General features: G+C 44.9%; 1 protein-coding gene across 1 annotated transcript in view; it reads left to right on the top strand.

The window, feature by feature from the left end:
- The window catches only part of rfx3 (regulatory factor X, 3 (influences HLA class II expression)), a 371,090-nt gene that overhangs the window by 297,591 nt on the left and 46,043 nt on the right, over nt 1–27,456 (top strand). Inside the window, exons 7-12 of the mRNA XM_067983285.1 lie at nt 6,307–6,488; nt 6,574–6,693; nt 12,236–12,357; nt 22,411–22,529; nt 23,903–24,008; nt 26,766–26,778. Of these exons, the coding sequence (XP_067839386.1) occupies nt 6,307–6,488; nt 6,574–6,693; nt 12,236–12,357; nt 22,411–22,529; nt 23,903–24,008; nt 26,766–26,778 (662 nt within the window). The remainder of the gene's footprint in view (nt 1–6,306; nt 6,489–6,573; nt 6,694–12,235; nt 12,358–22,410; nt 22,530–23,902; nt 24,009–26,765; nt 26,779–27,456) is intronic.

Below are 27,456 nucleotides of genomic sequence, written 5' to 3'. Positions count from 1 at the left end.
TGATAATTGGCCAGGACAAGGAGAGTTCTCCCTGGTGTTCTGGCCAATATTTATCCCTCAACTAACATCACTAAAACAGATTATCACATTGCCGTTTGTGGGACCTTGCTGTGCGCAAATTGGCTGCCCCGTTTCCTACATTACAACAGTGACTACACTTCAAAAGTACTTCATTGGATGTAAAACGCTTTGGGACGTCCTGGGGTCGTGAAAAGCGCTATATAAATGCAAATCTTTATTTTTTTTTCTTTTCCAACTCAGGCAGGGATGCTACCACTGAGCCAAGCTGATACTTTGAAGAAAGTGGAAGTGGACACTTGGAAGAAAGCTGTCTTGGTAATGGTGCAGTTGTGGGGGAGGGAAGTGAGCTTAGAGTTGAAAAGTTTGCTAATTTTCCACATCTTCTGAGAGCCTGATCTAGCAGCCAGGACGCTAAAGTTGTCTAGGATAGAGGCAAGCAGGTGCTAGTGGGAGCCAAAAAGGATGGCTATGGTTTTGCTGACATTAAGCTGGAAGAATGTTTGGCTCATCTAGGTCTTGATGTCAGGTAGGCAGTTAGCGAGTATAACAACTGCATTCAGATTGATGGAGGAGGCAGAGAGGTAGAGCTGGGCTTCATCAGCATATATGTAGAAGCTGACACATGCTTATGAATCATATTTTAAGGGGTAGCACATAGATGATGAAGGGGAGACCACAGATGCACCCCTGGAGGTGAATATTTAAGTAGAGGAAAAAAAGTCATTGAAGGCAGTGTTGTGGTCGGATTAAAACAATTATGAGCAGAACAAGGAGAGAGCAATGCTAGAGATGTTTTGCTGAAGAAAGAGGAGGATGGAATGGTCAAAGGTGATGGAAGGGATAAGAAGTGACAGAGAGCCATATAGGATAGTGGGTGTCACAGGATATTGTTTGTGACTTTGACCAGTACAGTAGGTGGGGTGGAAACCACATTCAAGGGACTTGAATAAGAAGATGCGGGGGAGTTGTTGTTGAGGCAATAATGCAGTCCAGAACTTTGTCGAGAAAGGGAAGGTTGGAGTTCAGGCGATAGTTGAAGAATTGTAGAGTTAAAGGATAGGTTTCTTGAGCAGGGCTTAATATCGGCAGTCTTCATAGAGAAGATAGATCGACGATGTCAGCAAGCATGAGGCTGAGGAAGTGAAGTTGTCGTGTCAGGAGAGCGTTTAGGGAGTGGGTGATAGGCTTCTTGAACAGGAGGAGACTATAGGGGAGGTGGGGTTGAAATGGCAGAGAACGGGATGGGTGACAGCTTGCTTGAGTAGAAAACCTAGCTGGGAATTGAGTGGTAGGGGAAGTTGAGAGACATAGAAGGCAATGGCAGCTTTATGGATTGCCTCAATTTTGACACAAAAGTTGAGTTCTTTGTATTTAGAATCTGGAGTGACAATAGTGGTTGTGAAGGTGAAAGGATGGAGTTAAGAAAGGAATAGTGCCTTTCACAACCTCAGGACATCCTAAAGTGCTTCACAGCCAATGAAGTAACTTTCAAAGTGTGGTCACTGTTGTAATGTAGGGAAGTTTGTGATGGGAAAGAGGAGTTTGGATTGTTTCTACCCTCCATAATGACTTTTGAGTAATACGTTTTTGTCAAGAGGAGGAAGCAATTGTGCAGTCAGGTCGGTCAAAAGCCAAATGCCTTTTAGGAGACTATTAAACCAGGGGCAGCAGAGGGGTGGAGGGTTGGAGAGTTGGGAGTTTCTGTAGGATCTGCGGTGCACAAGAAAAGGTACCAACAATAATAGGTAGAGATAGAGGTCAGGTTGAAATTGGTAAATGGTAAATTTTAGACTGTTTTCAGGAAATTCTTCTTCACACCAAGAATGTTCAAAGCATGAAATGGAATTACAGATAGGGTAGTGGAGACAAAAACCATAGACTCTTTTAAGAAACAACATTGAATGCTGCAATGGAGTGACTTTAGTGGTTGGATGAATTAAGATGGGCCAAATGGCTTTCCTCATTCATCACCCATGTATTCTCTCACGTTACTTGAATTTATTTTCAGGTTCAGGCTGCCTTTCAGGGAGATACCCAGCCTCTAATTCCAGGCCAGTTCATTTTCTGTGTGAGGCCTGAGGTGCCTTGCTGGCTCCTCGAGTTCTCCTAGGCATCCAGTTTAATTTTTATTGGAGCGAGAAGGAGGGTGCAACAGATAATGGATGTCTTCCTGGTGGAGTCACCACCAAGAGGTCAGTTCCACAATGCACGTGTCTGTGTTTCTTCCCCCCTGTGGACCTCATGGTGGCAGCCACCTCGGGGTGCTTGTCCTGAAGCTCTGGCCACCCTACCACATTCAGTCACTGTGGCGATCACAGACCCAATTATGGATATGATCACAGGTCACCTGATGCCCGCTGTATTTCTTTTTTGTAGCTTATATTTTAATCAAAAATTAAGTTAATATTTTAAAAGAAAAATATAATTTGCAGACTGGCAGAACTAGAAGACACACCTCTCAGTCTTGGATAAGTCATCTGGGAAGGGGGCTGAAAAATGGACTATGATTCCTGCACATTATCACGGAAGGTGCTTTTATAGTGATAAAATTATTTTTAAGTAAAGTCGTTCCTTAGAAGTTATATGGCAGTAAATCGTTACATGAAAAGCAGGGGTTACATATTGCTGACCTGTTTTCACAATTTGGTGATTTAGATAACAAGAGTGTAATTATTTTGTGATTATGTTTATGCATATGTTCTGTTATAATTTTTATTTATGATATTGACAGTTTTGACTCTACTGATTCTTTCTGTGATGTCCAAATAGAATGCCAATCACACATCGTACATTTGACTTCACCTGGCAGTTCCTTTCACCATTGCTCTCTCGTGGGCCAGTAGACCAACCATTTTAAGCTTTTATTGCATGGGTAATCAGCAGAAACTTTAAAATAATTCTGACGTATATACCAACTGTCTGCTATTACTCAGTGGTTCTCCATTGTTGCTGTTGCTGGATCCTTAGAAGCAAATGTGAAGTGAAAGAACTACTGAAATAGTTGCACAAAAGTCAAACAGGAGCCAGAGCATTTGTAGTCCTGCCTGCACCCTCTTTGAGATATCTGGATCAAGCATTACCCTTTCTAGTAAGAAATTGCCATTTGGAAGTAGAGTTGAAACTAGGAAACCTTGTTTATTTCTATAAGAAGCTTGTAGGTAATCCCATTTCTACAAAATGCCTCTCTAGATCTAGCATTAATCTATAAATAGGTTCCAATAGCATTATCAAAATTGATGTTACCAGAAGCATTAATAGGAAATCATTAGGAATGATGGATGAGCTAAGAAATTTGAATAAGTAGTCACTATTAAATACAATTGAGTCAATCTGTGCTAGCACTGAAATAGCTTAGACATAGCTGAGGATTGCTGTACAGTGTTTGCTATAAAGAATGTTGTATTCTGTGCACTTATACAATATTAACATATTTCCTTAAAATGGCATCTATAAACATAAAAAGATTTTAATGTACAACTCCAACTAAACTGGGTATATGTTGAGTAAAATTCAGCAATGTCCATAAGACAATAACTTAATAGTTTGGAAGTAGTCTGTAAGTGCTTTCATCAGATCCTTCAACTTAGACCAGTGTTTGGTTACTTCAAAGTCAGATTGAGTACTATTGGCCTTAAAGGAGACTAGAAGACCAATAAGCAGGTCTTAATTATAATCTGCATGGATCAAGATTGCAGTGGGCAGGATAGACTTGCAGAAAATAAATACTCGAAAGCCCCAATTTTAATTCATGGTGGGAATCGGGTTTGGGGGAGCCGAATTGGACATTGATCCATCCGGCCCCCCCAAGCGTGAGGCCCTGAAGATTTTAACTCTTGGGCCTCATTTGAATGCCTTGTCTCTCGCCTGAAACCGATGGAGCTGATGGCAGGAATGAAAATACACATGGGGCTCAATTGTAACATTGAAAAACGGGTGGGTTGGGGGCAGGGAGGCATTGAAAATTGCCACCATTTCAGACCCGCCCCCATCCCGCCTCCAACCCGCTCATTTCCGGTTTTCACGGGGCGGGAAGAGGGACGGGCGACCAACCCGCTCCCAGGAGGCGGGTCGGACCTTAAAACCTTTCAAGGAGGCTGCAGGCCTCCATTTTTCTGGACTTCCTGATTTCAACCCCAGGGGCTGGGATTCCCGGGCCTTCTGTTTTACGCCCCGTGAAAGAAGGCAAGAAGGTTCGAGACTAATAGGTACGTGCCTAGAAAGGCACAGCTGTGGGCCCAGAGGAGTAGGAGTGCTTCCTCCAGGCCCAACAAGCCTACCTGCACCGACCCTCCAACGATCGCGGACACCCGACCCCCAATCGCGGACCCCCGATCATGGACCCCTGACCCAGATCCTACCCCCATTCCGATCCTCCCACCCCCGATCCTCCTCCTCAACGATCGCGGACCCCCGCTATCCTGACAACCCACCCCTCCCCATGACTAACCCCCGATCCCATCCCCAATGACTCACAACCCCTGTGCCAAACTATGCCCACCATGCCCCTGTGCCCACCCATGCCCCTGTACCCACCCATGCCCCCCATACCCCCCCCCCCCCCCCATCCATAGAAACAAAAACTTCCTGCAGACCTACCTGAACACGTCCTCTCCCTGGCTGGTCTTCCATTCAACTGAGACCAGTCTGTCAATCAGGTCAGTCAGTCGGACAGGAAACCGACAAAAAAAAATAAAAGACGTCCTTACATCAAAATCATAAGCATGGAAACCTGTACTAATGGGTTTCCCGACTTCAGTTTGACCCCCCGCCTCCTTCCCGGCTCGGTTTTAAAATTGAGCCCATGGAGCAAGGTAAGTGAGGAATGGGGGGTGATCAGTAAAGTTTGTGATGGAGGGGGTTGGACCTGGGGCAGGAGAAGCCCACGGTTTCCTTGTGGGGTCAGGAAGAGCATCCGTACTTCTGCTGGCCCACAAGGAAACTTTTAAAAAGTAAAAAAAAACACTTACCTGGGTCCGAGTTAAAACAGCGTGTATCATCAGAACTTCGCTATTTAAAATTGGCCCCCACTACTCTGTGGCAGGTAGCCTTCCCGAACCTGATTTCAGCTAAGTTAAGTTCGGGGGTGGAGGTGGGGGGTGTAGGTAGGAACACACTGGGAACATGGTGCGAACTCCCCAGCCCTCACCGTTCCCGCCAGTCGGGGAGATTAAAATATCCTCCCAAGTCTCAATACTTTTCATCTTAGCAGCTTTTATATTACATTTGGTGCTGCGAATGCTGCCACCAGCTCCTGACATGCACGACTTGTGCAGTTGGTGGCATTGTCAAAGTAAACTACTAAGTCTTCCCAACTGTAGTGAATCTGGCGGTTCTAGCACAGCATTAAATGCAATATAAAAGCAGCTTTGGCTCATCCTTTAATTGCAGAACCGATCACTGGGGTTTTCACTGTTTTGATTAATAATAATTGGTTAAAATTAATTCTCTGATTTGGTTAATGGTAATTTGCAAAATTTGCATCATTATTTGCAACAAATAAAGGTGCTAGTACCTCTGTATCAAAAGAAGATTCTTAGTCTAAGCTGAGTATATTGGCCTAGAAATTGGTCCATGTAGCCCATGTTTTTCAGGCGCTTCTCAGACTACTAAGGCGCTAATCTGGTGGGCAGGAAGCATGCACGCATTTCTGGCAGGAAGTACGCCTCTCGCAATATTGGGTAAGGACATAAAATATGCGTCCATTACCCAAACCTGAAACCGGCTTTAGCCAATTTGCAAATGCAGATAAGGGGCTTAACGGCTGTTTGAGGCTACTTCTGCAAGATTAGTTTGCCTGGAGGCAGCCGACACTGGCTGCACTCAGGAAAACCAGGCCTAGGAATCGACTGCTAGGCCCAACCAAGAAGGTAAGTAACTTACCTGAATGTGGAGCCGGGAAGAGCAGGAGTGTTCCTCCTGACCCCACATTAAAGGAACCAATTGCTACCGCACCCCCCGCCACCGACATCACTGCCGCTCTCGGCCCCAACCCTCGAACTCCCCTGCTTGGATCCCAATATCCCCGCTCCCGACCCCCGGCTCCATGATCCCCTGCTCCCCGATTCCCAGACCCCTAGCCCCGATCCAAACTCACCCTCCAGACCCGACCCTAGCCCCAATTCCAATCCCGGACCCGCTTACCTGAGGGGTATCCAGGGAGCCTCGGGCCTTACCATTCAGGCACAGGGAATGTACCTTCGAGCCCATTAAATCCAAACTGTACTTTATACATACACGTAACTGGAAAAATAGTCCAAAAAATACTATTTTTGTTTTTGCTTTTAGCTTCAGTGGTTATTGGACAACTATGAGACAGCAGAAGGTGTCAGCCTTCCTAGAAGCACTCTGTACAACCACTACCTGCGTCACTGTCAGGAACAGAAGCTTGACCCAGTGAATGCAGCTTCTTTTGGGAAACTCATTCGCTCCATTTTCATGGGTCTGCGCACCCGGCGGCTAGGCACAAGGTTAGTTACCTGATGGCTTTCTTCTTCTTCTCTGAATGTTATTGCAGTCATGAATTCCTTTTATTTAATTTTTTTTCCCTCTTAGGGGAAACTCTAAATATCACTACTACGGTATCCGGATTAAACCAGACTCCCCACTAAATCGCTTACAGGAGGACATGCAGTACATGGCTATGAGACAACAGCCCATGCATCAAAAACAGAGGTAACAGCTTCAAGTGGCTACAAATACACACATGTCTTGCTAGCAGCTCTCCAAATAGGATGTTGACCTCCACTATCTTTTTAAACATTAATTATTATTCCATTTTCTTTTTTCCTTCCCTTTTTAAGATTATATGAGGTTCTAGATATTATTCTGATAGTCTGAAAAGGCAAACTTTATTGTAACACTGTACTCAAAGGCAATCTGGACCAAAATGAACAAAGCCTCAGTGTCACATTGACTTTCTGGCAAAAACAGGAAAATGCTTTGAGTGACAGTCACATAATATAAATAATAAATTAGCAAGGAAATTTATATGTGGTAACAGCATTGCTTGTCAAAAGTATGCACCTTTAGCTGATACAGGGTAGGCGGTAGGTTAAAATTTTTAAAATCTGAAATCCGATTCCAACCCGTCTCGAACGCACCAACTTCCGGTTTTAACGGAGGCAGGTTGTGGGGAGGGCGAGTAACATGCTCTCGAGAGGCGGGTCAGTTATTTAAATATGTTAATGAGGCTGCATGCTTCATATTTTAACAGACTTTTACATTTAACAGCTGCGGGCCGGGTTTCCCAGGGCTCGGGAAACTCAGCAGCTGAAGGGAGGTGAGAACGGCCGGATCCAGCAGGTAAGTGCCTTTCCAGCACTGCTTGTGGGCCAGGAGAATCAGAAGTGATTCCCCCAGCCCCCCAAGCAAAGTTGTCGCAACCAGCCTCCCTCCCCGCGATCTGAAGCGCCTCCCCCCGCAGCGACCTCCCCCACCCACGATCACTTCCCTCCCTCCTCTCCGCTCCTCGGCTGTGGCCTTCCAGCGCAGGCCTTCCCGCCCGACAGCCAACCAGCTTCTCAATCTGCCTGGCTGCTGGCCAGGAAATGGAAAAAAAAATTCAAATGAGGTCCTGCCGTTAAATTTGGCAGGACCTCTGCGTTACCTGCATTTCCAGGTTTCTCGACCGCTACAACCCCATCCTCCCCCGCCGCCCCGCTCCCTCCTCGCCTCCCCGTAAATATTGGGGCCAGAGAATCACAGATACCCAAAAGAGATTGCGAAACAACCATCTAATCTGACAAGTTCAGATGACATCAGATATTGCCCAAATGGTTTTTTAGTATCATCTGAATCTCAACATTAGATTATAGCTTTCATATCATTCCAGGGCATTGTTTCTTTATTATAGTATTCAATTATGTTAATTAGATAGAGGTTCTTTAATTATTGAATCTCATTCACCAATAGTGGCTATTGATGGAATTGCAGTTGCCAATGTGTTCCATTTTTTGTAGGATTAATGATTGAAACATCATTACTACACATTTATGATAAAATGATTTTCAATTTCATAGGAACATAAGAAACTTAGGAGGAAAAAAATAGGAACAAGGGTATAGGCCATTGGGCCCTCTCGAGCCTGTTCCATTATTCAGTTTAGACCATACCAACTCTTTGTTATCAGCTCATACTTATCCAAGTATTCAGTCACTCTGTTTCTGATGATAGATTCCAGTGAATTCCCGATTATATAGAATGGGAGGACCCTAGGCAAGACAGAGGGTCAGAGGGATCTTGGTGTGCAAGTTCACAGATCCCTGAAGGCGGCAGAACAGGTAGATAAGGTGGTAAAGAAGGCATATGGAATACTTGCCTTTATTAGCCGAGGCATAGAATATAAGAGCAAGAAGGTTATGATGGAGCTGTATAAAACACTGGTTAGGCCACAGCTGGAGTACTGTGTGCAGTTCTGGTCGCCACATTACAGGAAGGATGTGATCGCTTTGGAGAGGGTGCAGAGGAGATTCACCAGGATGTTACCAGGGCTGGAGCGCTTCAGCTATGAAGAGAGACTGGGAAGATTGGGTTTGTTTTCCTTGGAGCAGAGGAGGCTGAGGGGGGACATGATTGAGGTGTACAAAATTATGAGGGGCACAGATAGGATGGATACTAAGGAAGGAATGTGGGTTCTATAACAAGGGGGCATAGATTCAAGGTAAAAGGCGGGAGGTTTAGAGGGGATTTGAGAAAGAACTTTTTCACCCAGAGGGTGGTTGGAGTCTGGAACTCACTGCCTGAAAGGGTTGTGGAGGCAGGAACCCTCACAACATTCAAGAAGCATTTGGATGAGCACTTGAAATGCCATAGCATACAAGGCTACGGACCAAATGCTGGAATATGGGATTAGATTAGACAGGGCTTGATGGCCGGCGCGGACACGATGGGCCGAAGGGCCTCTATCCGTGCTGTATAACTCTATGACTCTCTAAACAATGTAGTCAAATCCTCTCTATTTACATTTATCCAAGCAGTATTCAGTTTCTTTCGCAACTCCTCAGATAATGAAGCATTCTGTGCTCGCATGCAGCAAGACCTGGACAACATCCAGGCTTGGGCTGATAGTGGCAAGTAACATTCGTGTCAGACAAATGCCAGGTAATGACCATCTCCAACAAGAGAGAGTCCAGCTACCTCCCCTTGACATTCACTGGCATTACCATCGCTGAATCCCCTACCATCAACATCCTGGAGGTTATCATCGACCAGAAACTTAACTGGACCAGCCACATAAAAACTGTGGCTGCAAGAGCAGGTCAGGGGCTCGGTATTCTGCAGCGAGTGACTCACCTCCTGATTCCCCAAAGCCATTCCACCATCTATAAGGCACAAGTCAGGCCCACTTGACTGGATGAGTGCAGCTCCAACAACACTCAAGAAGCTCGACACCATCCAGGACAAAGCAGCCTGTTTGATTGGCACCCCATCCACCATCTTAAACATTCACTCCCTCTACCACCGGCACACGGTGGCTGCAAGATGCAATGCAGCAACTAGCCAAGGCTTCTTGACAGCAGCTCCCAATCCCGCAACCTCTACCACCTAGAAGAACAAGGGCAGCGGGCGCATGGGAACACCACCACCTGCACGTTCCCCTCCAAGTCACACGCCATCCTGCCTTGGAAATATATCGCCGTTCCTTCATTGTCACTGGGTCAAAATCTTGGAACTCCCTACCTAACAGCACTGTGGGAGTACCTTCACCACACGGACTGCAGCGGTTCAAGAAGACGGCTCACCACCACCTTTTCAAGGGCAATTAGGGATGGGCAATAAATGCTGGTCTTGCCAGCGATGCCCACATCCCATGAATGAATAAAAAAAAGCATGTGCCAAGTTGAAACATAAACTGGGTTTGTGCCCAGTTTGGTACTTGCCTGTCTTACCTGTTATATCCTCCTGATACAAGAAAGGGGAAACTAGCACTTGGGCTCACAGGAAGGAGAGGGCCTTGTTGGATAGCATTCACTTTTTGTGACAGAGCATGCAATTTTCTTTGGGTGAAAGCATGCAAAACCATTCCAAAATAACACTAGTAATATTGGCTAATCTACATTCAATGAACCATTAAATTCTAAATATTCTTTTTGTTAGAAACAGATTCATGTTCTGGACTATTGAAAACAGATTTTGTATATAGTATCCTATAATATTACAATACAGAAACAGATCATTCAGCCCATCATGTCTGTGTTAGTGTTTTTCTCCTCATGAGCCACCGAGTCTAATTCCACTCCCCTGCTCACTCCTGGTACCCTTTAATATTCTTCTTTATCAAGCAATTATCTAATTCCCTTTTAAATGAATTTATTTATGGCCTTTGCCTCAACAATGGTTTGTTGCAGAGAATTCCACATTCTAATTAGTCTCTGTGTAAAGAGATTTTTTTCTAACCTATTTACTACTTTTTGACCTTGTGTAACTATGATGCCAACCAGTGAAAACAATCTATTAGTATTTACCTTATTGTAAAGCTGCTGATCTTGAAGACCTCTATCAGGTCACTTTTCAACATTCGCAGCGCTGCTGAAGAAAGCCCTATTTGTACCGCCTCATTTAATGACCTGAGTATCTGAACTAAGATCCCTCTGCTTCTCTAGTCTATTTAAAATCTTAATGTTTAAGGGTTATTTCCTTTCCCTATTCTTTCTTCCAATTTTTCAATATTGACCTGCATTTGCCACTTATCTGCCCATCCTGTTAACCCATCTATGTCCTCCTTTAGTTTTCACAATTTTTATCACACCACCCCGATTTGGTGTTATCAGCAAATTTTGATGTTGTTCTCTAAGTGCCTAAGTCTAGATCGTTTATGTATGTAGTAAATAAGGGTGGCAGTAACACAAACCTCTGTTGATTATCGTGCACCACCTCTTTTCCTGAGAACCTAAGTGCCAACAGGAAGTAAAAAAGAAAAGCCTTTATCTTCATATTACTGTGTCCTTTCCATGATCTCCAGAATATTTACTGCCACTTAGTAACCTTGCACACCAATTTCAGGTGTCCTGCATGCCAGAACAATGGAAAATGGCATGCAGGGCCGACATGCCCCAGATGCATATTAATTCAATTTTTTTTTATTCGTTCACGGGATGTGGGCGTTGCTGGCGAGGCCAGCATTTATTGCCCATCCCTAATTGCCCTCGAGAAGGTGGTGGTGAGTCGCCTTCTTGAACCGCTGCAGTCCGTGTGGTGACGGTTCTCCCACAGTGCTGTTAGGAAGGGAGTTCCAGGATTTTGACCCAGCGACGATGAAGGAACGGCAATATATTTCCAAGTCGGGATGGTGTGTGACTTGGAGGGGAATGTGCAGGTGGTGTTGTTCCCATGTGCCTGCTGCTCTTGTCCTTCTAGGTGGGAGAGGTCGCGGGTTTGGGAGGTGTTGTCGAAGAAGCCTTGGCGAGTTGCTGCAGTGCATCCTGTGGATGGTACACACTGCAGCCACAGTGCGCCGGTGGTGAAGGAAATGAATGTTTAGGGTGGTGGATGGGGTGCCAATCAATTGAGGGCATGTCAGTTCTACATGCTATTTCCCTCAAATAGATGGGTGCTTCTACCCCTACTGGTCTCCATCACCAGCATTGAGCTACAAATCCGGGCCATTTCTGGAGAGTGTGGCTTCCACTTACTTCTGCATCTGGCCACTGCAGTAATACTACTACTACAAGTGAGGAAAATCTAGACTTTACAGCCTAGATGGAATCTGCTTAATGGGAAACCTTATTGAGGTATATAAGATGGTGTAGAGAATAAAAACCCAGAATATTATTTTAAATTAAGCCAGGAATGTAGAAACCAAGGTATTAATTTAAATTGATGAGAAGTTAAAACTTATATTAGGAAGAACTTATTTACTCGAAGAGTGCTAAATGTTTGGGATAACCTGTCAGGCAGCTGATAAAGACAAAAACATTAACAATGTTTGAAATACAGTTAAATGTTAAGTTGGGAGAATAGCTGTACTGGAGAGATGAGCTTTGATGGGCTGAATGGCCTTTCCTTGTACTTGACTTTTCTTATATTCTTATATACGTCCGTGTTGTCATTGCACATAGAGAAATGAAAAGTTCACTGTGGTTTGGGGCTCCGATTTGTTCTCACTCTTGTTTCCTCTTTTCGAGGTGGGATTCTTGGGAGTATTTCACGTTTTTCTAATTCTTTTACTCTAGTGTTTTCCATTTAAAATATCAGTATTGGTAATATTGTTTTTCAGATATAAACCTATGCAGAAGTTGGATGGAATAGGAGATGGCTTCGCAGGAAGTGGCCAACAGATTCCTAACTCTGCAGAGCAAACCATTGTAGCACAGAGTCAACACCATCAGCAGTTCCTTGGTGAGAGTTATTTCAGTAAACTTTTTACGTTAACTATCATTTGCAGTTTTTAAGATAAGTTTATGTTTTCTAACATCTGCAAATATAATATTTTAGAAATTTGTACTGAATTAGGGAAAGATAAAGAACCAGGCACAAATATTTGGCATGTTGTGCATAAAAACAGTTTAAACAGCTATATGGTGTAAGCTTCACATTCTGCCTAGACATTAAACTACAACGTAAATCACATTATCTGTTTAAAAATTATATTAAAAATGTATTACTTGTATTTTTTAAAATACGTTACTTCAACAGAAAGCCGTCGTGCCACCAGGCTGTTTATGTGATTCCACTGATAGACAGGACCCCTTTATGTCCTTCTATCAATTTTAAAGTGTAGAATATGCGGCATACCTACCTGGTATTTTACCATAGTTAGGAGACACACCTTTGCAATCAGTGGAATCTCAGGGATACACAAGGCTGCTCCCTGTCAGTGTTGTCATTGGAATGACTTAGTGGACCCAATCAGTCCTTAAAGGGGTATTTACTAAAAATGGGTACTCTCCCTCCAGTGACTGTGTAGCCTTGCAATATTTGACACTGTTCACAACTTTTCACCCGTCACATTACCTTTGATTCTCTGCAAAGTTTAAGATTTCACAAGTACTTGCTCGTAAGGTCAATGAGCAATTTATTAACTTCTCAGAAAATATAATAGGTTCATGTAAATGTTGCAGTACCATTTTTTCAAAATACTTGTCCAAATTTAAAAATCCTTCTGTTGACCTATGTCGGGGAAAAATATTAGCCCCCGTAATGTTATTCATTCCTCACAAGGCCAACAAAAATCATCTGGTAAATAGTCTCCCACCCTGTAATAAACACACCCATAGAGCGATAGAAAGTTGCAGCACAGAAAAAAGGCCATTCAGCCCATTGTGTCTGAGCTGGCTCCATTGTAGAATAATCTAAAACTAGTCCCAGTGCCCTGCCCACTCCCCCGGCCCTGTATCTTCTGCTTCAAATATTTATCCAACTTTCCCTTTGATGCAGTCGTCTCTGCATGAACCATGCCATGTGCTGTGGCAAAGCATTTTTCCTAACCTCTGTGCTCATGCTCTTATTGACAATGTTAAATTGATGACCCTGTGTCAGTGACTCCCCATTCAGAGGACATATGCTTTCCCTATTCCATATTCACTCCCCTTATAACTTTAAAAGCCCCTATTAAATTTCCTCAGCCTCCTTAGTATCTCAGGTCTCACCTCAAATTTATAAATTCCATTTCTGGAATAATTTTGTGAAAATTGGCTATACACTCTGTATGGCTTTAATGTCCTTTCTATAATGGGGCGCCCATAACTACATACAGTGCTCTAACTGTGTGACAAGCAGTCTAACAACCAAGGGGCAATGGAGGGGACAAGAGAGTTGGTGTAGAGATAGAGTTGGGTGTCGTATGCGTTCATGTTGAAGCTGACCCCATGCCTTTGGATGATGTCGCCAAGGGGCAGCATGTCGATAATGAAGAGAAGAGGGTCAAGGATAGATTCTTGGGGGAGGCCAGAGGTAACAGTTCAGGGGTGGGAAGAGAAGCCATTGCTGGAGTTGATCTGGCTACAATCAGATAGGTAAGAGTGAAACTAAGCAAGGGTTTCTATGCTATACCCCATTTATAAAACCCAAAATGCTGTCAGATTTTTAAGGCTTTATCTAGCTGCACTTGCACTTCAAGAAAATAAAGTCACCAACGGAATAAATTTACCACAATTCTAAACCCTGCCCTAATCCTAAATTTTGCCCTTACCTTAAATCCAACCCTAACCCCATTCCTTATCCCAACTCTAAACCTAAGCACAAAGTTAAATCTAATTCTAAGCTGAATCTTCACTTTAAACCTAAGTTTCTCCAGTCCTAACCTGGGAAAATTTTGTCCAGTTTTATTCCAGGGGTGAATCTGAAGAGGGCAGTTTTCCCAACGCTGGTAAAAGGGCAGGCAGGTTCAGCACCAATGACACCGGTGGGTCGATTATAACCAAGCAGAACCAGGGTGGTGAGGGGGGGGGGGTTGTGCCAAATTCCCGATGTGTTCCCGCCCTCCACCATTTTAACTTGCCTGAATTCAGGCACGTGAAGGCCGCTCACCCCAGAGAAGAAGGGCCTGATTTCGTTGGCAAAGTCATCCGGACAAAAACACCATTTTAACCATGGGCCCAACTAAGGCCTGCAAAGTCTTGAACCTGCCAATGAAAGACAAAGGAGGCCCAAGTAAGTTAGATCTTTAAAAATGTTTTCAAAGGTTTCTAGTGGGGCCTCTTCCCCCCTGGCTTCCACCCCCCCCCCCCCCCCCCCGCCGACAATCGCAGACTTTCGATTTCCCTCCCCTTCCGCCCCCAATTTTTCACTTACCTTGCCAGGGACCATTTCCGTGAATCCCTAGTGACGTCTAACCCCCACAAATTTTTACTCCAGCCATCGGCAGTGATGTCATTCGCAAAAAGAAGAGGGATCAGCTGGGATAGGCAACAAATCTGATAAAAGGTTAAAAAGATAAACTGACCTAATGGAAAATCACTGATCTGTGAGCATGTGCAATAAGTCAAAAGAACCAGGATTGAAGCAGTACCTCACAAAAGGCTTTTCTAATCTCACAAGATCCTACGGATAATAAAAAAGGTAAAATTTGGAAATGTTGTGAGAAAATCAAGACCTGGGATTATAAGTACCTCAAACAAGAATCCCAATGATGTGGAGATGCCGGTGATGGACTGGGGTGGACAAATGTAAGGAGACGCACAACACCCGGTTATAGTCCAACAGCTTTATTTGAAATCATAAGCTTTCGGAGCTTTGCTCCTTCATCAGGTGAAGTGAAGAGATGCATATAGGCACAGCATATATAGTCAGAGAACAATGCCTGGTGATTACAGATAATCTTTCTAACTGCCCTTTATCACACCTCGGCAGAGAGATAATCACCGCAATCAAAGGAGTGAATGGTGTTCAAACAGGTTAGTCAGGGAAACATTACATCCAAGCATACTGAGGTGGGGTCACAAGGGGTCAAATGTAGCAGATGCACTCGCACAACAATCGCTAGGCAGGATGGTTCCCTCCCAGTCGGGGAACACTTCAGCAGTCAAGGACATTCAACCTCCGATCTTCGGGTAAGCATTCTCCAAGGCGGCCTTCGAGACACACGACAACGCAAAATCATTGAGCAGAAATTGATAGCCAAGTTCCGCACCCATGAGGACGGCCTCAACCGGGATCTTGGGTTCATGTCACGCTACATGTAACCCCACCTGACATTGAGTCATCCAGACTCAAGTCGTAGTTGGCTTGTTCTCCATACACAGATGCGGCCGTACCTGTTGCGATTTCCAGCAAAAAAAAGTTATCTGTTTTTAATACAAACCCCAGCATCTGCTACATTTGACCCCTGGTGACCACACCTCAGTATTCTTGGATGTAATGTTTCCCTGACTAACCTGTTTGAACACCATTCACTCCTTTGATTGCTGTGATTATCTCTCTGCCGAGGTGTGATAAAGGGCAGTTAGAAAGATTATCTGTAATCACCAGGCATTGTTCTCTGACTATATATGCTGTGCCTATATGCATCTCTTCACTTCACCTGACGAAGGAGCAAAGCTCCGAAAGCTTGTGATTTCAAATAAAGCTGTTGGACTATAACCGGGTGTTGTGCGTCTCCTTACAAGAATCCCAATGGCATTCCAGACTGTCCAGGCCCACTTTAACCACTAGACCCGATATGGCGGGTCTTCATGTCTTAAAAAAGGGCTGTAAATTGGGCCGTGTAGCACCCATTGAATAGGCGTTATGCGGCATCCTAAGGACCCAAAATGGCGTCCAGAATGTGTGCACACGCTTCTAGCGTGACGGACGCCAGTCGGCATCTTGATAAAGGCGTTTGCAATAGCAGATAACGAGCACCGGCAGCATGTAAAGTAAGGAGAATATGCATTAGATCAGTGTGCAATGCTGATTTAAAGGGACAGATGCGCTTTTGGAACTCAACGTTCCAGCCAAAGCACTGTCTTAACCTCGCACAACTAAACAGGTTGTAAACAGCACGGAGGACCCCCCGACCAGCATTACTTAAAGGGATCATGCAGAATTTACAGGTTGGTTGCTGGATTATTCTTCTAGCTGCTGATGCATTTGTACCTGTTTTTGGAGGTCTCCTATACTTGAATACTAGGACTAGGGGACATAGCCTAAAAATTAGAGTCTGGACTTGCAGGAGTGAAGTTAGGAAACACTTCTATGTGCAAAGGGTGGGAGAAGTTTGGAACCCTCTTTTGCCAGCGGTAGTTAATGCTAGCTCAATTGTTAATTTTAAATCTGAGATTGATGGATTTTTGTTAACCAAAGGTATTAAGGGATATGGGGCTGAGGCAGGTTTGTGGAGTTAGGTCACAGATCAATCATGATCTCAATGAATGGCGGAACAGGCTCAAGGGGCTAAATGGCCTACTCCTGTTCCTATGTTCCTAGAAGAAAGTTTCAATACCCTGCAGGGAGTGAGCTGGCTAGCTGACAGGCAACATCAAGGGCACTGGCGGAGTGGCAGGGTTGGGACAGGAATGCTGTCATCCTGAGAGAGGACAGCAGGTTCATGTTCCATGGAGCCACTGCCACTTGCTGCCTCCTGTAATGCGCCACCTTCGCCTGCAAGAAAGCAGGACGTGTGTTGGTGAATGTCCTGCAAGATGTTTGCGTAATGTGCCTGTCTTGGTTGAATAGCTGCCAGTGTGTTTGACCTGTGAGCTGTGGGTGTGCAGCTTGCAATAGTGGTAATGTGTGAGGGTGAGAGGAAGCATCTGACTAGAAGAGTTGAGTACTGATTGAAAGAGTTTGTTGGTATGTGGGTGATGGGGGTGTAATACATGGAGCAGTGGATGCAGCCAGTGGTGCAGTTGGTAGGAGGTGCCACTTGACAGTTGACCTCCCTTACCTTGACCACTCGTGTCAGAGCATTGAACTTCATCCTGCACTGCATCCATGTTCGTGGTGCTATGCGCCTGGCATTGACTTCGTCCCCTGCTGACTCCCACTACCTCTTGAGCATATGTTTGGAGGGCATCTTGCCCCCTGCAGATATAGGATGCCCTTCCTTCTGTCCACCTCTTGCACCAAGGCCTCTAGTGCATCAGTAGGTGCACCCCCTCTCTCAGGCCTGATACAAACTCAGATCGGCAGATTGGTGAGGTCTGGCTTGCAGATTGGAGGATGTGGGACTTAGTGGTGCACAACCTTTATTCAGTGTTTTAACATAGTTTGAGACCCACATCTCTGTTTTACGTGTGCGATGTCTGATCTCCATTTAACCACCAATAACCTGCTCACTGATGCTCAGTTTGGGTTCCGCCAGGACCACTCGGCTCCAGACATCATTATAGCCTTGGGCCAAACATGGACAAAAGAGCTGAATTCCAGAGGTGAGGTGAGAGTGACTGCCCTTGACATCAAGGCAGCATTTGACCGAGTGTGGCAACAAGGAGCACTAGTAAAATTGAAGTCAGTGGGAATCGGGGAAAACTCTCCAGTGGCTGGAGTCGTACCTAGCACAAAGGAAAATAGTAATGGTTGTTGGAGGCCAATCATCTCAGCCCCAGGACATCGCTGCAGGAGTTCCTCAGGGCAGTGTCCTTGGTTCAACCATCTTCAGCTGCTTCATCAATGACCTTCCCTCCATCATAAGGTCAGAAGGGGGGATGTTTGCTGATGATTGCACAGTGTTCAGCTCCATTCGCAACCCCTCAGATAATGAAGCAGTCCGTGCCCCATGCAGCAAGACCTGGATAACATCCAGGCTTGGGCTGATAAGTGGCAAATAACAATCACGCCAGACAAGTGCCAGGCAATGACCATCTCCAACAAGATAGAGTCTAACCATCTCCCCTTGACATTCAACGGCATTACCTTTGCCAAATCCCCTACCATCAACATCCTAGGGGTCACCATTGACCAGAAACTCAACTGGACCAGCTACATAAATACTGTGACTACAAGGGCAGGTCAGAGGCTGGGTATTCTGCAGCGAGTGACTCACCTCCTGACTCCCCAATGCCTTTCCACCATCTACAAGGCACAAGTCAGGAGTGTGATGGAATACTCTCCACTTGCCTGGATGAGTGCAGCTCCAACAACACTCAAGAAGCTTGACACCATCCAGGACAAAGCAGCCTGCTTGATTGGCACCCCATCCTCCACCTTAAACATCCACTCCCTCCACCACCAGTGCACCGTGGCTGCAGTGTGTACCACCTACAAGATGCACTGCAGCAACTCACCAAGACTTCCTCGACAGCATCTCCCAAACCTGCGACCTCTACCACCTAGAAGGACAAGGGCAGTGGGTGCATGGGAACACCATCACCTGCACGTTCCCCTCCAAGCCACACACATCCTGATTTGGAAATATATCGCCGTTCCTTCATCGTTGCTGGGTCAAAATCCTGGAACTCCCTTTCTAACAGCACTGTGGGAGTACCTTCACCGCACGGACTGCAGCGGTTCAAGAAGGCGGCTCACCACCACCTTCTCAAGGGCAATTAGGGATGGGCAATAAATGCAGGCCTTGCCAGCGACGCACACATCCCATGAATGAATGAATTTTTTAAAAACTGCGTGCGGACCCGTACCTTATATTTTGCAAATAAGAGTGCAGGCTGCCTTTAAGTGGTGCTGGCCACTACCGCAAAATCGGGGCCCCCTGCTGGAGAGCAGCCAGTCAACAGCGCAGCTAGGCCTGGCTGCTCACAGATATCAGGTAAATGACCAGGCAGCACGAATGTTACGTGCCGCCTGCATCTCAACGACCGGGCGTGGGTTAATCGCACACCATGACTCCCGCACCCCGTTTTGTGGGTTATCCAATTTAACTCCCAAGGACTTTCTCAAGGATGTTCAATTGATTGTTTAAATTTACTGCTCTGTATGGGCTCTGTTTTAATGAGGAGCCATAAAATGTTAGTGCTATCTGATGATTGAGATATCATTTTAATGAACATAAAGTAAACCCTCTTTATAATGTAACGAATATAAAGTAATTAGAAAGGTTTATAAATGGAATGGTTTATAAACTCTTAAGCACTGATTTTAACTCAGGCCTTGGGGTGAGCGTTAAGCTCGCCTAGCTTGCTGAGGTGAGGCCCTGGCCATTTGAACTCCCAGCCCTAATTTAATAAGTTAGGGCCTGAACCCCACACTAATGATGTGGCGCCAGCGAGCAGGAATGGGAGAGCAGTGGGGACCCACAGGAACGATCCCTGGCAAAGGTAAGTCTGGAGGGAGGTAGGGTTGCCAACTCTGGACGTATTCCTGGAGGTTTCATCACTTGACCTCCCACCTCCATCACCCTGCAGTCAGACAAGCTTTGATCCCGTCTCAAATATTTTTATAACTAATAACCAAAAAACATTCAAAGAAATTTTTTTTTAAATTACAATTTTTTTTAATGCCCCTATGATTTTGCTCAGAAATTGCTTGCAGCAGTGTCTGGGTGATTAATCTTTTCTTCTTGGAGACTCCAGGTCAATCATGGAGGGTTGGTAACCCTAGGGGGGGTGGTCCTAAGGCCATCACGAGAAGCCCAGGGCAGGGAATGGCCAAGGAATCCCTGTGGTGCCCGGAGGAGCTCCTACTCCTCCTGACCCACAATTTTATTTTTCAAATGTTTCCTTAACTTACCTTTTTGGCCCTCTTCTGGGTCTGCTGATCCTTGGCACCAGGTGTCCCTTGCAAAGCTGGCACCAAGTGCCGACCTCACTGCTGCAGGCTAAAATATCGCCGGGGCCAGAATTGTATCATCAGACCCCAACTTCTGAATGTCAATGGTGAGGGCCTCGCACGTTGCTGGAAACACACCTGTTAAAATGGCATGGGGTGATGGGGTGCAGTATCGGTCTGGTGAGTGCAATGCTGCCTATATTTTAATCCCTAGTACATCCCATTCATGCCGGGCATCGGGAATTCAAAATCGAGCCTTTATTTGTTGACCTAGTTCGCTTTCTGGATCTGTTTAATACTTACTTTAAAGATAAAAAACTGATTATGTTATCTATCTCCAAAGAGAGAGAGATCCTTTGCTTTCAAAAGTTGGTTTCTTCATGTATTTTACACTGCTGTCACAGCACATGTCCTACACTTCTGATTGAAATGCTATAATGAGGCAGTTGGGCGAGACTGGTTTACCATACTGTCATTTCACTGCTGCAATCTGGATTTGAATCCAGAACTGACTCTTGGGATAAGAGCCTTCTGTCTCTGATGACAATAGAAATTATCCTCATCCCACGTCAGAGGTATATGCGCAGTCTCCATCCAATTCTTAAGAGATTGTTCGAAGAAATAGAAATGTCACAGTAGTACAGTACAGGCCTGTGAGTTGGGGTTAAGCCACATTGTTGAGGCACATTTGAAGGAGCGTTAATCTGCATCTGATCTCGGAGTGCTTGATTCTACAGTGAATGTCAAGGCGACCCCAAACAATTTCCTACAATGTTACTCGGAAAAATATTCTATCCCTGTTAACCTTAGCACACTTTCAAACAGCATCATTTTCTTGGAATGGCATTTGAAGCTCAAATGCTTCATGAATCCAGGCTTTGCCAGTGTTTTAAAGTTAATTAAAGTATTGTCCTTCATTTATCAATATTGCATTTGTAATGAATTTGTCTTTAATCAACTCTCACACACACTCAGTGTTTACAAATTATACTGCAGTGTTGTTTCCTGGCTTTGCAGTTGGTTCAAATCAGCTATGCAGAATCAACATGGGGGAAATTTGTAAACAATGCATGCAGGTAAGGACCTAGCCTCTTTAAAAATAGATATATTTTAACTGATTACAATTTTGGTAGTCAGGTTTTTAATTTTTTAACAAGTGCACCTCTTTTTTCCTGCTCCAATTGTCTCTTCATTTCCCCTCTTCTATCTTGAAGTTACTGCTCAGGGTAGGATACAGGGGTGCTTGCAGCCCTCCAGTATTCCACCAAGTAGCCATTCTTCATGTATGAGCTTTGACTGAGTGTCGACAAGCTATTTTACCATCGAGCACTTCACAGCTGAGCCTGAACCAATGCTTATCCAACATCCACACATGCCGTTCACAGCAGGGATCAATGGATAGTAAGAGGGAGTGGGGAACTTGGCTGATTTTATTTTTCTTCCAAGCCCCAGAGATACTGAGACCAATACTAGTAAACCCCAACACTGCAACAACGGAGATTGCCTAATTCAGCATAGACCAGGGGTTGAACCTGGGGATTTACCGGTATATTTGGCTCAGTGTCACATCAGAAAGTGTATGTAGCCACTGATGCATGTGAGAAGTAGGAGCAAACTCTTTATTTCTTGATTCTGTAATGGTGTTAATATTCACATGATTAACACTGTCAATTTAATGGTCCCATCAAGTGAATTTTATTTATGAAGGAAGATTGTTTTTCTCTCTGTATGTATAAATTTATGCATGTGCACACCCGAGACTATAGATCTTGTATTCTCAGTAAACCACAACTTCCCATCCTACTACTACTGCTGAATTAATTAACATAATTTAACGTTCTGTCCATGTCGTTGAGAGATCCAGTGTTTGTATAATACACACACTGATACAGACATTGTGATGAAACAAACGTGGAAAAATATCATGTGCGTTGAGTGGCTTGTGGGGCAATTAATGAATGCGTTTTTATAATCGATGGTAAATGCCGTTTCAACTAACTAAAATTAATCCAGCACAATAACAACATATTACTGTGAATCCATGTTTAACTAGAAAGTTACAAGATTTTAGCATTATGTGACTGAATGTGTATGAATAGTCAACAAGTCATTTCAATGACAGAAAACCAGAATTAGTACTTATGATGTTTATTTATGAGCTTTATTTCTACATCACTTATACTCTTGGCTGCTTATTAGTCATTACTCACAAAGCTCCAAAGGCCTGTTGGTGTCAATAAATCAAGCAAGATTTGTCTTATCTGATGAACAACATTAATAAATTTTGCTTTTTACTTATTTTCATGACAGATGCCTCTCGCGCTCTTCCTGAATTTGTAGAACTTGAGGTTGGAGACAGTCCCTTGTTGGATGGCATCACTCTTGAGGATATCAGAACACTACAGATTCTTTATAGAGAGCATTGTGAGGTATGGAATTTAGGGCCAGTAATTTAAATCAATTTTTAATTCAGAATATACCCAGTTTAAAAGTAAATTATAAATCCATTCACTGACACAATTTCATAACGGCCCAGAAATTACTCACCATCCCTGAATGACGTCCTGTCTGTCCACCGGCGAATCGATTGTGCAAGTTCGCGAATGCGCACATGCACATTAAAACCCCGAAATCGCGAACTTGCTCCCATTGGTTTGCTGGCGGTTTGACAGTTCCAAATTAAAGGGACATGGTACGCTAAAATCATAGAAATCATTAAACATTTGTAAACTTACCCATGTGCCCAGCTGAAACGAAGATACGTACGCCATGAAAAAGTTATGCTGGAAAGTACCAGCTCTGCACTGCTTTTTAAAAGCGCAATGACAGTTAATGACTGCGAAGCAACAAAAAAATAAATTTTAAAAATGTGGAATGTCAAATTACTCTTATTTTAATATTTTTTGATCATTAAAAAAATTTTAAAATTAAAAATTTAAGAACTTTTTTTTACGTTTAACTTCTGTAAGTTTCATTAAATTAAATAATTTGCTTGGCTTTTTATAATAAGATATGTTACATTTTTATTTAAACTAACATATAGATGTTTATTTTAAATGAATGAGTTTTATTTGCCTGCTTGTGGGCGTGACTTCTCTTCTTGACAGATTCTGTGGGCGTGGCTTCCATTCCCACAGTCTCTATCGATACGAAGGAACTTGTTCGGATTTCACAGTGCTGAACTTAAAAAAAAATTGAAAAGGGAGCAAGTGGATGTCGGATACCACGAGGTAAGTATTTTCGTAGTCTTTGTCCACAGGATGTGCGCACAGCCTTGCCACGCCGGTCGGAGCAAGTTCCAGCCCAATAAACCTTGCCTAGTCTTTACTAGTGCAAAACAAAATCATATATCAGACCTATTTATTTTCTTTTTAACCTCTTTTTGTCTAATCATGAGTGGGGTTCTATAGGAATCTGGCCAAAGCAGTATGATAGATGGAGAATGAAGTTTCTGAAGAAAACATTTCAGATTCTTAGTTTAGGTAACCAGGTCTTAGAATGTTAAACATTAAATAATTACACTATTTTCTTCATTTTAAGCCATTCATTGAAACCTCCACTAAAATAATGGAGAGAGGAATTTCAGATAAACTTGTTAACGTTCACACCCTAGTGTCTATGATATATTGTAAAGGCCTTAATGTCCAAAGTACCTCATGCAGTGTCATAGATGGCCTCATGTACCTTGGTGCCCATGAAGAGCCCTGTCTTTTTTTAGCTGCTAAGAATATTGCATCCTTTAAACTGTATTTGTTGGTGGAACCATATCTTTTGCTTACAGTGTGTTTTTGTTACTTTATAGGCAATACTGGATGTAGTGGTGAATCTTCAGTTTAGCCTCATTGAAAAGCTGTGGCAAACATTCTGGCACTATAGTCCATCGACTTCAACTGATGGGACTACCATCAGTCAAACCAGGCAAGTTTCCTACTCAGGTCTATTTGGCTTTCACAACTTGGCTAGTTTTATTAAACTTGATTAGGTAGAAATTGGTTTTGCCCCGTTTTAGGGCCCAAAATAGGTGACACACGACAGCATCTAGAAGTCCACGGTTCACCTGAAATTGGGCCTCTGGCCTCATTTTAATTGTATAGGCAAGCCACCAATGCCTGTCGTGCCTCCAGAGGCAACTTGCCCAAAGTTGGCAATGAAATTTGGGTCTGTTCCCTCGCTGGCAGCAGCCTTCAGGTAAGTCATGCACCACTCAGCACTGACCAATGTTGCTGAAGGGTCCTTAAGCAGGCATTAGGCCCTTAATTAGCATATGCATGGGGCCCAACACCTGTTAAAGACAGCTTCCTGGAACGGCTGAAAATTGTCCATGGCCAATATGGCGTCGGATGTATTTCAGGTGTCCTTGGGGCACATAGCCCTGTGAAATTGATCATTTTTACCCCTGTTTTCCACCGAAAACGGGTGCAACGAGGACCAATTTCTACTCTGATATATTTTTTAACATTCTGTACAATCAATTTATAATGTTAACTGGCTTACTGTATGCACTAGTGCAAAATAATAGGTGAGGTCTTTCTTTGTTTTCTCCCTCTCTTGGGGCCCGATGTTAGCAGGGCTGCGGGTTCTCGGCGGGGGGGGCTATCGGGCGCGTGGGTAACGCGCCCGGCGAAATGAGTCAGCCACCCGCGTGATCGTAGCATTACTGGATCCACTTACCTGCTCCTCCGGGTTCCCCACTGCTGATCTGCGCGTCGGGCGGGCTGCGCATGCGCAGTAAGATCTGTCAGCTGGAGGAGCTCTATTTAAAGGGGCAATCCTCCACTGACAGATGCTGCAACAAACAGAAAAAATTACAGCATGGAGCAGCCCAGGGGGAAGGCTGCTCCCAGCCTAATGATGCCTCACTCCAGGTATCAATACACGGGGTGAGGAGGAGGGGGAGAACAGAGATCTTCCACCCGGCGGGCAGGAGGAAGCGGCCTGCCTCTGCCACCAGGAAGGCCTGGCTCGAGGTGGCAGAGGAGGTCACCAGCACCACCAACATATCGCCCACCTGCATACAGTGCAGGAGGCGCTCCAATGACCTCAGTAGGTCAGCCAAAGTGAGTACACTTACTCTTTCCCCTACACTCCGTCTGCCACATCACCGCCCCCACCCCACAGCTCCTTCAGCACTGCCAACACTACTCTGTCACATCACCCCTCATACCCGCTCAAACCTCATCCTCATCTTACCTGCACCTATTCACCTCGCCAGTACTCATCCCGCCACTACCACTCAACCCAATCCTCATACAATCTCATGGCTCTATCTCATACTCACCCTCTCGTGCATCTCTTTCACGGCCAGCCTCACTCAACCTGCCACTACCTGTGCCGCAGCCACAGGGCATGCATCACATATGTGCAGTAGGCAGCGTAAGGCAAACATGTTGTGAGCATGAAGGGGATGCACAAGGGTGTTTGAGGGTTTGTCATGGGTGTTACTTATATTGAATTTCTGACCAACTCACATTACATATTATATTGGCACCACTACTGCCGTGTCTTCGCGAATCCTGTCTGGTTTGTGCAATAATGCCCGCTCCTGAGAATCACTATGAAGACCCACAACTGATGCCACCCATTGTGTCACTGCAGAGTGGGTGTAGGTGTATTTGCAGGGCTCTTTTGCGCAGACGACTGAGAGACATCGGCGATGTCCACAGTTGCACCCTGGAAGGATGCGGAGGAGAAGTTGTTGAGGGCAGTGGTGACTTTGACAGCGACAGGTAAGAAGATGGTGCTCGGGCCAGCCAGGAGCAGCTCGGCATGAAGGAGGCTGCAGATGTCCACGACTACATGTCGAGTGACTCTGAGCCTCCGTGTGCACTGCTGCTCAGAGAGGTCCAGGAAGCTGAGCCTCGGTCTGTGGACCCTGTGGCGAGGGTAGTGCCCTCTGCGCGCATCTCTCTCTGCGGTAGCCCTCCCTCCTGCTGTACAGGTGGATGTGTCACAGCACTCTGTTGTGGAGCTCCACGTGTCAAAGGTGGACGGCGTGGTTGGCGAGGCTGGTGATGCTGTTCGCCCTCCGAGGAGGTCATGACGCAGCTATGGCGGCCCCCATCCGGAAGATGTACATCTGAGGGGGTCCGCAAGGTAGGTACATGTCTCTGGACCCCGGGGTAAGTGCGCAAGTTGGTGACTTTGATTGTCAGGAGGAGGGTGGTGGAGGCCAAACTTTGTCCCAAGTGACAGAGTGGCCTCCTGCATTGGGTGAGGGTCTTCCCCCCCCCCCCACCTGTCAAATGGACCTTTGCAGCTGCCACAGGCTGACAGCTGCAACAGGTCCATTTGAACTGGGGGTGTTTCCCCCAGTGTGGGAAACAATCCCAGTTTGCTCTAAAATCCCACCCCTCCGCACATAATCCCTTAATCAGGTCAGTTAATGACCTGAACAAGCAAAATAAATAGCGTCAAGTCGAACCCCGCTGGCTTTAATTGCCTGCGGGATTCCCACCAGCGGCGGCTGCGCGCGCACGCCGGCGTGTCAGCGGGGAACCCGGAAGTTCACGGGTTCGGGCGGGCTCCGGTCCCGCTCCGGGATTTCCCGATTTTCGGGGGCCCCCCCCACCAGGAACGCACCCGCTGGCGGCTGCTAAAATGCTGCCCTTGGTCTCTGTCACAACCTTTGCCAATTTTGAAAATGGCTGATAGAATGCATGGGAGAGCAGCCTCGGGAGAGTCTCTTCAATTTTTCGCCCCTTCTTGTGAGGAAATGCTTGACCTCTATTTGGCATATCTCGATGATGACATGGCTGAGATTAGGGATTTACCATGCAGGAAATCCGTTGCACCTCACCTATTATTTTGCACTGGTGCATACAGTAAGCCAGTTAACATTATAAATTGATTATACAGAATGTTATATTAGGCTATTGTTTTTTTTCATTCAGCTAGTACTGAGACACACTCTGAAACACATAGCTACAATTGTCAATCATGACATTTTTGGGCCTTGTTAAAAAGTTTTCATAAATTAAGGGCACGACTTAAACTTTTTCTCAATTAGTAAAATACCAGATTCAGATCCTTCTCAAGCAGCATCTGGGATGGATGTATTTTAATCTCATAAAGCCACACAGGTATAAATCGATCATCTGTGTATTTATCAATTTTTTTTTGTACTCGCAGTAAGTGGAAAGGAAAACTTGGGCTTTTCAGTCCTGAAAGGATTCAACTGAGGCAGGCTGTCTCATCCGGCCTCACAATATCAAGGACCTGTGACACTAGCAGGGACCAAAGGAAATGTATTTTAACTAGTTTGTTGTTTTAACAACAATATTTAGACACAATGAGCTTGATTTAATATTTTTATGTATAACATTTTTGTTTTTTTAAGAAAGTTGTTTCTTCGGTTCA

Source organism: Heptranchias perlo, chromosome 4 (assembly GCF_035084215.1).
Source record: "Heptranchias perlo isolate sHepPer1 chromosome 4, sHepPer1.hap1, whole genome shotgun sequence".
Taxonomy (NCBI): Eukaryota; Metazoa; Chordata; class Chondrichthyes; order Hexanchiformes; family Hexanchidae; genus Heptranchias; species Heptranchias perlo.
This window is presented reverse-complemented; position numbering and strand designations above follow the sequence as displayed.